The 12019-nt window shown below is 30.9% G+C and overlaps 1 protein-coding gene across 2 annotated transcripts in view; it reads left to right on the top strand.

Moving 5' to 3' along the window:
- LOC102801118 (transmembrane channel-like protein 7) overlaps nt 1-12019 on the top strand; it is a 65561-nt gene that overhangs the window by 35301 nt on the left and 18241 nt on the right. For both annotated transcript variants that reach the window (XM_085502024.1, XM_085502025.1), the window contains 2 exons: nt 4505-4652; nt 5180-5335. In XM_085502024.1, coding sequence (XP_085358150.1) covers nt 4505-4652; nt 5180-5335 — 304 coding nt within the window. The remainder of the gene's footprint in view (nt 1-4504; nt 4653-5179; nt 5336-12019) is intronic.

The following is a 12019-nucleotide window of genomic DNA, read 5'->3' as shown; positions in this document are numbered from 1 at the left end:
GATGCACACATTGTGCTATATGATGCATACATTGTGTTATATTATGATACACATATTGTGCTATACGATGCACACATTGTGCTATATGATGCATACATTGTGTTATATTATGATACACATATTGTGCTATACGATGCACACATTGTGCTATATGATGCATACATTGTGTTATATTATGATACACATATTGTGCTATACGATGCACACATTGTGCTATATGATGCATACATTGTGTTATATTATGATGCACATATTGTGCTATACGATGCACACATTGTGCTATATGATGCATACATTGTGTTATATTATGATGCACATATTGTGCTATACGATGCACACATTGTGCTATATGATGCATACATTGTGTTATATTATGATGCACATATTGTGCTATACGATGCACACATTGTGCTATATGATGCATACATTGTGTTATATTATGATGCACATATTGTGCTATACGATGCACACATTGTGCTATATGATGCAAAGCCATCAAAGTTAATTTTTTTTCATAGTGGCCATTGGCAAGCAACTTCAAATTGTTGGTGGCCAACTGAAAAATTTAGTAAGTTAAAAAATAGTGCAAAATTGTTGGTCGCCAAAATTTATTGTTCTACAAATACATAATAAACTACACAGAAACAAAACATATTTGTTTTTCAGATATTTATTTAGGCATACATGATATAACTTGTATACAGACAGTAATCATTTGACGTCCCAATTCAATTACGCACTCTAATCTTCATTGGGATGTGCGCTGCAGTATATACGAAATATATGATTTTATCCTTGTTGTATTTTACCCATGAAAAGATTTTGACCAATGCAGTTTAAATTTTTCTTCCACTTTTGGTCGGCGCTCCATGCTTTTGCCTTCCCGGCATTTTCAGACAACATCAGACAACATCAGATAAAACACTAATTCACTAACAGAATGAGTTCCGCTTTCAATTGCCTCATTTCGCTGCAAACTTCAAGGTGTATCACTCTGACTTGCAAAAATATGCAACGGTCGTTGGACATTGTTTCATAATTGGCCGATTACATAGTAATCTGAGGTTAACACTGCTGGGACGACCACACCTGTCTACTACCTACATATCATGTTTTCACAATCGTAATTTATACTTAACACCTGACCATGGGGTTCATTTGCCTCACCCTGTTGCCAGTCTTTTGTTCTATGTTATGTTTTAATTATCACCCTCATACTTATAATAATCCTCTTTCTGCATTACACATCCAGTCCTTTGTTTCATTACCATGCTTTGTTATTAAGTACACATTCCATTACCTGCATTCTTGGTAACCAATCATATTTTGTATATTCCATAATCCTCCCATCCCCAACCAATCAATTCTCTGCATCTTGGTTATTTAACCACTAGACCAAGCATTCACTCATCAGTCTTATCACACTTGCTTCATTGCTTGCTGTTGAACGATTTTTTCTCACAAACTTTGAAAGTTGACCATCCTCATTCATCATGCCAGCACAGAAGAAACGTGGAAGACCAACTCGATCCAAGAAAACTCCTGCACGGTTTTCTCAAGACCAACAGCCACCTTCTACTTCGAACAAATAACAACGTACAGCCACGAAAACTAGTAACCAACTCGCCGACAAAAACTCAACATCAAACGCCACAACTATTACTAGTCCGCTACAAATCGACTTGCTGTCACCAGCCTCCACAACGAACCAACAACAAGCTGATAACCAATTCACATTGACGCAACCAGCTACTCAGCAAACATACGATCTTTTCAATCAACCACAACTCATTGCAGCAAATCAACAAATTATCGGTCTATCTTCAAACCAACCAGTTGCTCAACAACAACACAGTTCCGCACAGCACAACCAACCAGCTGTACAACCCACGCTATTGGCACAACAAGCACACGCTACAGGGCAAGTCAGCAACATTGCTCCACCGACACCATCGAAAGTTCCTGCAATCGTCCCTCCGATGCATCTACAACTGCCGTACGTCGATCCATCAATGCTCAATGCGCTCGTCATTCGCGGTAAGTTCATAGATTTATCCGAATTCCACCCAGACAACATTCTTCCAAACGTTGGGGCACCCCTCAATACGCACCTATCAGTAGACAGCGACAACCCTAACCCAGGCTTGACACTTACAACCCAACCAAAGCGTAAATCAATCGAAGACTTTGAAACATGGCTTGATTGTTTTTCGACCTATGCAGCGTATGTGTCTTACTACTTTCCTGATCAAACCGTACCTCTGTTCAACTATCAACGCTTCATTGCAAGAAAAGCAAAACGATTTGAACCAGCTGCATGGATCGCCTACGATCGAGCTTTTCGTCTAAACGCCTCAAGATTTCATGGCCAAATAAATTGGAGTTACGTTAATAACGAGCTTGACTACGAATGCTTTCAGAACTCTAGTCACTTAATCTGTCAGAAATGCTTCACTTGCGGCAAACATGGTCAACCAACAAAAAGATTTTTTCAAAAACAAACAGCATTCTAATCTCTACACATGGACCAGCGGACAGGCTTCTAACACGCATGCCCGACAAACCAGCCAACAACAACAAACTTGCAGAGATGACAGTAGAGGGCGCTGTTTTGACCCATGTCAAAATGGCTGCCTACATCAATGTAGCATTTGTTATTCCGGTAACCAGTTTTTTCGTGGCGCAACCTTACAAGGAATCAAGCGACATCACAGCATGCCTACCCGCCAACGACTTCCTGTTACTATTGGTATACTTCGAAAACTGAAAAACGCCCTCCGTGCATCTCATTCACTTCACCCTATCGACCAACTTATGATGTGGTCAGCATTCACCATCGTGTTTTTCGGCTTTCTTAGAGTAAGTGAATTCACTGCCTTCTCTCCAACATGTTACGACACAGCTACAACCCTACTCCACGCAGATATACACATCGATGACAATCTCTGTGGGCTCAATGTTCACATAAAGGCATCAAAGACTGATCCTTTTCGACAGGGTCAAACCATTGTCATCGCTGCTTCTGATTCATCAGTATGTGCGGTACGTGCGTATCACCGTTATTCTGCAAACACCTCTCACTTGCGACAGAGTCCTGCATTTCAATTCACCAACGGTGACTACCTAACCCGCCAGAAGCTTACACATGTGTTGCAAATTCACCTCGTTCAGGGTGGTGTACCTAATATCGCCCAATTCACCAGCCATAGTTTTCGAAGCGGACCTGCCACCACCGCTGCAGCTGCAGGAATTCCGGATTGGTTAATCAAATGCCAATGAAAACTCTTCGCAAGGTACCCGGAATGATGGTACAACATTACTCGAACAATACTCAAAGTATTCATGTCGGCGATTTCCATCAAGCCACGGATATTAGCCATCCCAGACAGGCGATTGCTACTTAGCTATGGTTCGCACCACTTTTGTTTATAGTTAATCCTTGTTTATCATTTAATTTTTAAAAAAAACAACAAAAAAAACATTTTTTGGCTTTGTGCAACGTTTTACTCGCATTTGTAATTCACTTTACTATTTATGTCATTCATTAATTTTTAAAAAGCATTTAACTTGACTTTGTGCATCGTTTTACTCGGATTCGTAATTCTTTATTATTTATGCATTCGCTGAGCACATGACTTACACTTTTGCGTTATCGTCGCATTTAAACCACTTTTGCTCTTGTCATAATTGGATTTTTATTCTTATTCTTATCCATGCTACCACCTCATCAAAGCGAATTAAATCTTGTTTGCATGACTTGCATTTACTAACACAATCATGCTCATTGTTCTCTATGCGTAATTTGGGGGCTGTCACTGCAGCATACATAGCCTTGCTTGGGTACCACGGTATTCTTGCCGCAGTGTTAGTCTAAATTGTGACTCATACTGTGGCAACAACTCTTATGACGTCTACTTGTGAGGTTGCCGTAGTGACCACCAACTCTCAGGTACCACGTTGTCTATGTCATGATGTAATTCAAATCTGCGAATTGCATCATGGGGTCGGCCGCTATGACGCCTGCACGTGAGGGTGTGATGCTCCCCCCATACCTACCTACCAGCACCCTTGTCTCTATGTCATTTATTTTGGTCTCACCCCACTTGATTTAACTACTGTAGTCCCATAAGTGTTAACAAATATTTAAAAAAATTAAATGTTGCTGATAATAATATGCGCATGCACAAATTGTGGGTGTAAAAGAGCATCCAAGAGCTAACAAGCTGTAAAGCCTGTTTTAAGTTACAGATGTTTTTTTAATTAAAAAAGAATGGTTTTGACTATTAGGGATGCAGCTTCTAATACAGATTTTATGGTTCTTGTTTAAAAGTTCCAATTATTGTACCCCAACCATTTCTGTTAGCCAAAAGAAGTTAGTTTTTGTGGACTAAATTTGATCAAGTTTTTGCTGACATCTAGCATGACCAAAACACAATGCTGCATTCACATCTCATTCAAATATTATACATGTATTCATAATTGGTAATGTTTCTTGACCTTGCAGTATGTCAGAAGCCTATAAAGCATCCTATGTGTTAGGAAGTGGAAATTTCAATTTCTATGTTACAAAAATATTCTGTAGTTGGGATTATAACATCACAGCCAAGAAATCAGCTGCTCTGAAACAAAAAAGTATTTATCTTGAATTAGCTGTAAGTACAATTCCTTTTACAACAATGTCAGAATATAAAGATACATTTGTATTTAGATGTATGTGTTTATCAATTTTAAATGCAGTTTTTGAATATCTTTAAACCAATAAATGCATGGTCAAACTTCAACCTTTTCACCAGCAGTCTTTCTCGCCCAAATTTTTTTACATTTTTTTTCGTATAGTCTTCAATATTTCTGGAAATGAACTCCAAATTTGGAGCCAACAGACAAAATTTGAGTCAATTTTCAGTTTTTACTCAAAAAAAATTGGCTATTTTCGTCCCAATCTTCTGAAGGAATGTATAAACAGGACTATTTTGTAAATTTGTGATGAAAAGAAAGACCTGATAGTGAAAAGGTTAAGCACATTCTATTAACATTAGAAACTACCGGTATACCTGTTTTTTTTGTTGTTTTTTTTTTGCATGGTTGTGATGTAATATTTGTTATGCCATTCACAAATAATTGCAAAAGCCTGAAATAAAATAAACTTTGCGCTTTAACAAATTAAAACCCTATTTTACAGGAACGATTATCAAGCCAACATGACAAGAAAGTGTACACAAAATGTGAGATATTTGGAATCTGGATGGGTAGATTGGGTACCAATCTACTTGTACTGGCATTAATTGCTGGAGCTGGTGCAGCTGTTGTCGTGGGATACGAAGAAAAGATAGGGGAGGTGAGTTGACTCAGGGTGATGGTGTAGACTGCTGTATATACTTTGATGTTCAATGAATATGTTTATGGTAAACAGTAAATTCTGAGAATACTTTCTATAATTCACCCCTAGTCTTTTCTTAACGCTGTCAGTAACCTTGTAACGTAAGAACAGCACTCCTATGGCAAAAACTACCTCTATTACATATCCTGTTACACACCCCAGTGTCAGCAATTCAAAATTAATCTGGAATTTAAAACCAATTGTGCTGAAATAGTTGTGTGCAATTGCTTATGTAACAGGCCACAAATTAGATCAATTCAATTTGAAAACTTTTTATTTTTTTTTTTTAAATAATTTTTCTCTTAATGTGATTTGTATTTATGTTTTGTACAGCGATGTGTGACACAACGAACATCACTTAGGAACATTTTTATTATTATAACTGGGAATTTGAGTTTTTTTTTTTGAATGAAAACTTACTTATTGGGTTTTCATTTTGCCGTGAAAATTGTTATATTAAATTATATTAAATCCACACGAACAATTAAAATTCCATAGTTTCAGTGCCAAATCCATGAAGTTCAAACCCAGTGGATATGCTCAAAATATCCATTGTACTAAAACAACTTCCAGTGAGAATCAATGCCTTTATAGTATTCCAATTTGTTATTGCAATTGAGTTTATTGCAGAACTCATCTTCAAATTATACTTAATTAGTACATAAAAAAAAACATTTGAAATTTAATAAACTGAGACATATGTACTAAATTTATTTTTTACAGTGCCTCTATTATAAAATCTCTCTGACATAATTTAGTCTATTCTTATTAGCCATAGAATAGTGAATAAAATGCTTTAGATAATTGAATTATTTGTTGCGGCTTTTATATATGATTACTAGGCTATTATATATGATTACTAGGCTATTATTTATGATTACTAGGCTATTATATATGATTACTAGGCTATTATATATGATTACTAGGCTATTATATATGATTACTAGGCTATTATATATGATTACTAGGCTATTATATATGATTACTAGGCTATTATATATGATTACTAGGCTATTATATATAATGACTAGGCTATTATATATGATTACTAGGCTATTATATATGATTACTAGGCTATTATATATGATTACTAGGCTATTATTTATGATTACTAGGCTATTATATATGATTACTAGGTAATTATATATGATTACTAGGCTATTATATATGATTACTAGGCTATTATTTATGATTACTAGGCTATTATATATGATTACTAGGCTATTATATATGATTACTAGGCTATTATATATGATTACTAGGCTATTATATATGATTACTAGGCTATTATATATGATTACTAGGCTATTATTTATGATTACTAGGCTATTATATATGATCACTAGGCTATTATATATGATTACTAGGCTATTATTTATGATTACTAGGCTATTATATATGATTACTAGGCTATTATATATGATTACTAGGCTATTATATATGATTACTAGGCTATTATATATGATTACTAGGCTATTATATATGATTACTAGGCTATTATATATGATTACTAGGCTATTATTTATGATTACTAGGCTATTATATATGATTACTAGGCTATTATATATGATTACTAGGCTATTATATATGATTACTAGGCTATTATATATGATTACTAGGCTATTATTTATGATTACTAGGTAATTATATATGATTACTAGGCTATTATATATGATCACTAGGTATTATATATGATTACTAGGCTTTTATATATGATTACTAGGCTATTATATATGATTACTAGGCTATTATATATGATTACTAGGCTATTATATATGATTACTAGGCTATTATATATGATTACTAGGCTATTATTTATGATTACTAGGTAATTATATATGATTACTAGGCTATTATATATGATCACTAGGCTATTATATATGATTACTAGGCTTTTATATATGATTACTAGGCTATTATATATGATTACTAGGCTATTATATATGATTACTAGGCTATTATATATGATTACTAGGCTATTATATATGATTACTAGGCTATTATTTATGATTACTAGGCTATTATATATGATTACTAGGCTATTATATATGATTACTAGGCTATTATATATGATTACTAGGCTATTATATATGATTACTAGGTAATTATATATGATTACTAGGCTATTATATATGATTACTAGGCTATTATATATGATTACTAGGCTATTATTTATGATTACTAGGCTATTATATATGATTACTAGGCTATTATATATGATTACTAGGCTATTATATATGATTACTAGGCTATTATATATGATTACTAGGCTATTGTATATGATTACTAGGCTATTATTTATGATTACTAGGCTATTATATATGATTACTAGGCTATTATATATGATTACTAGGCTATTATATATGATTACTAGGCTATTATATATGATTACTAGGCTATTATTTATGATTACTAGGCTATTATATATGATTACTAGGCTATTATATATGATTACTAGGCTATTATATATGATTACTAGGCTATTATATATGATTACTAGGCTATTATTTATGATTACTAGGTAATTATATATGATTACTAGGCTATTATATATGATCACTAGGCTATTATATATAATTACTAGGCTTTTATATATGATTACTAGGCTATTATATATGATTACTAGGCTATTATATATGATTACTAGGCTATTATATATGATTACTAGGCTATTATATATGATTACTAGGCTATTATATATGATTACTAGGCTATTATTTATGATTACTAGGTAATTATATATGATTACTAGGCTATTATATATGATCACTAGGCTATTATATATGATTACTAGGCTATTATTTATGATTACTAGGCTATTATATATGATTACTAGGCTATTATATATGATTACTAGGCTATTATATATGATTACTAGGCTATTATATATGATTACTAGGCTATTATATATGATTACTAGGCTATTATATATGATTACTAGGCTATTATTTATGATTACTAGGCTATTATATATGATTACTAGGCTATTATATATGATTACCAGGCTATTATATATGATTACCAGGCTATTATATATGATTACTAGGCTATTATATATGATTACTAGGCTATTATTTATGATTACTAGGCTATTATATATGATTACTAGGCTATTATATATGATTACTAGGCTATTATATATGATTACTAGGCTATTATATATGATCACTAGGCTATTATATATGATTACTAGGCTATTATATATGATTACTAGGCTATTATATATGATTACTAGGCTATTATTTATGATTACTAGGCTATTATATATGATTACTAGGCTATTATATATGATTACTAGGCTATTATATATGATTACTAGGCTATTATATATGATTACTAGGCTATTATATATGATTACTAGGCTATTATATATGATTATCAGGCTATTATATATGATTACTAGGCTATTATATATGATTACTAGGCTATTATATATGATTACTAGGCTATTATATATGATTACTAGGCTATTATATATGATTACTAGGCTATTATATATGATTACTAGGCTATTATTTATGATTACTAGGTAATTATATATGATTACTAGGCTATTATATATGATTACTAGGCTATTATATATGATTACTAGGCTATTATTTATGATTACTAGGTAATTATATATGATTACTAGGCTATTATATATGATCACTAGGCTATTATATATAATTACTAGGCTTTTATATATGATTACTAGGCTATTATATATGATTACTAGGCTATTATATATGATTACTAGGCTATTATATATGATTACTAGGCTATTATATATGATTACTAGGCTATTATATATGATTACTAGGCTATTATTTATGATTACTAGGTAATTATATATGATTACTAGGCTATTATATCTGATCACTAGGCTATTATATATGATTACTAGGCTATTATTTATGATTACTAGGCTATTATATATGATTACTAGGCTATTATATATGATTACTAGGCTATTATATATGATTACTAGGCTATTATATATGATTACTAAGGCTATTATATATGATTACTAGGCTATTATATATGATTACTAGGCTATTATTTATGATTACTAGGCTATTATATATGATTACTAGGCTATTATATATGATTACTAGGCTATTATATATGATTACCAGGCTATTATATATGATTACTAGGCTATTATATATGATTACTAGGCTATTATATATGATTACTAGGCTATTATTTATGATTACTAGGCTATTATATATGATTACTAGGCTATTATTTATGATTACTAGGCTATTATTTATGATTACTAGGCTATTATATATGATTACTAGGCTATTATATATGATTACTAGGCTATTATATATGATTACTAGGCTATTATATATGATCACTAGGCTATTATATATGATTACTAGGCTATTATATATGATTACTAGGCTATTATATATGATTACTAGGCTATTATTTATGATTACTAGGCTATTATTTATGATTACTAGGCTATTATATATGATTACTAGGCTATTATATATGATTACTAGGCTATTATATATGATTACTAGGCTATTATATATGATTACTAGGCTATTATATATGATTACTAGGCTATTATATATGATTATCAGGCTATTATATATGATTACTAGGCTATTATATATGATTACTAGGCTATTATATATGATTACTAGGCTATTATATATGATTACTAGGCTATTATTTATGATTACTAGGCTATTATATATGATTACTAGGCTATTATATATGATTACTAGGCTATTATATATGATTACTAGGCTATTATATATGATTACTAGGCTATTATATATGATTACTAGGCTATTATATATGATTACTAGGCTATTATATATGATTACTAGGCTATTATATATGATTACTAGGCTATTATATATGATTACTAGGCTATTATATATGATTACTAGGCTATTATTTATGATTACTAGGCTATTATTTATGATTACTAGGCTATTATATATGATCACTAGGCTATTATATATGATCACTAGGCTATTATATATGATTACTAGGCTATTATATATGATTACTAGGCTATTATATATGATTACTAGGCTATTATATATGATTACTAGGCTATTATATATGATTACTAGGCTATTATTTATGATTACTAGGCTATTATATATGATTACTTGGCTATTATATATGATTACTAGGCTATTATATATGATTACTAGGCTATTATATATGATTACTAGGCTATTATATATGATTACTAGGCTATTATTTATGATTACTAGGCTATTATATATGATTACTAGGCTATTATATATGATTACTAGGCTATTATATATGATTACTAGGCTATTATAAATGATTACTAGGCTATTATATATGATCACTAGGCTATTATATATGATTACTAGGCTATTATATATGATTACTAGGCTATTATATATGATTACTAGGCTATTATTTATGATTACTAGGCTATTATATATGATTACTAGGCTATTATATATGATCACTAGGCTATTATATATGATCACTAGGCTATTATATATGATTACTAGGCTATTATATATGATTACTAGGCTATTATATATGATTACTAGGCTATTATATATGATTACTAGGCTATTATATATGATTACTAGGCTATTATATATGATTACTAGGCTATTATATATGATTACTAGGCTATTATATATGATTACTAGGCTATTATATATGATTACTAGGCTATTATATATGATTACTAGGCTATTATATATGATTACTAGGCTATTATATATGATTACTAGGCTATTATAAATGATTACTAGGCTATTATAAATGATTACTAGGCTATTATATATGATTACTAGGCTATTATATATGATTACTAGGCTATTATATATGATTACTAGGCTATTATATATGATCACTAGGCTATTATATATGATTACTAGGCTATTATATATGATTACTAGGCTATTATATATCATTACTAGGCTATTATATATGATTACTAGGCTATTATATATGATCACTAGGCTATTATATATGATCACTAGGCTATTATATATGATTACTAGGCTATTATATATGATTACTAGGCTATTATATATGATTACTAGGCTATTATATATGATTACTAGGCTATTATATATGATTACTAGGCTATTATATATGATTACTAGGCTATTATAAATGATTACTAGGCTATTATAAATGATTACTAGGCTATTATATATGATTACTAGGCTATTATATATGATTACTAGGCTATTATATATGATTACTAGGCTATTATATATGATCACTAGGCTATTATATATGATTACTAGGCTATTATATATGATTACTAGGCTATTATATATCATTACTAGGCTATTATATATGATTACTAGGCTATTATATATGATCACTAGGCTATTATATATGATCACTAGGCTATTATATATGATCACTAGGCTATTATTTATGATCACTAGGTAATTATATATGATTACTAGGCTATTATATATGATTACTAGGCTATTATATATGATTACTAGGCTATTATATATGATTACTAGGCTATTATATATGATTACTAGGCTATTATATATGATTACCAGGCTATTATATATGATTACTAGGCTATTATATATGATTACTAGGCTATTATATATGATCACTAGGCTATTATATATGATCACTAGGCTATTATATATGATTACTAGGCAT

The sequence above is a fragment of the Saccoglossus kowalevskii genome, chromosome 8, assembly GCF_978046115.1.
Source record: "Saccoglossus kowalevskii chromosome 8, keSacKowa6.1, whole genome shotgun sequence".
In the NCBI taxonomy this organism is placed as follows: Eukaryota; Metazoa; Hemichordata; class Enteropneusta; family Harrimaniidae; genus Saccoglossus; species Saccoglossus kowalevskii.
This window is presented reverse-complemented; position numbering and strand designations above follow the sequence as displayed.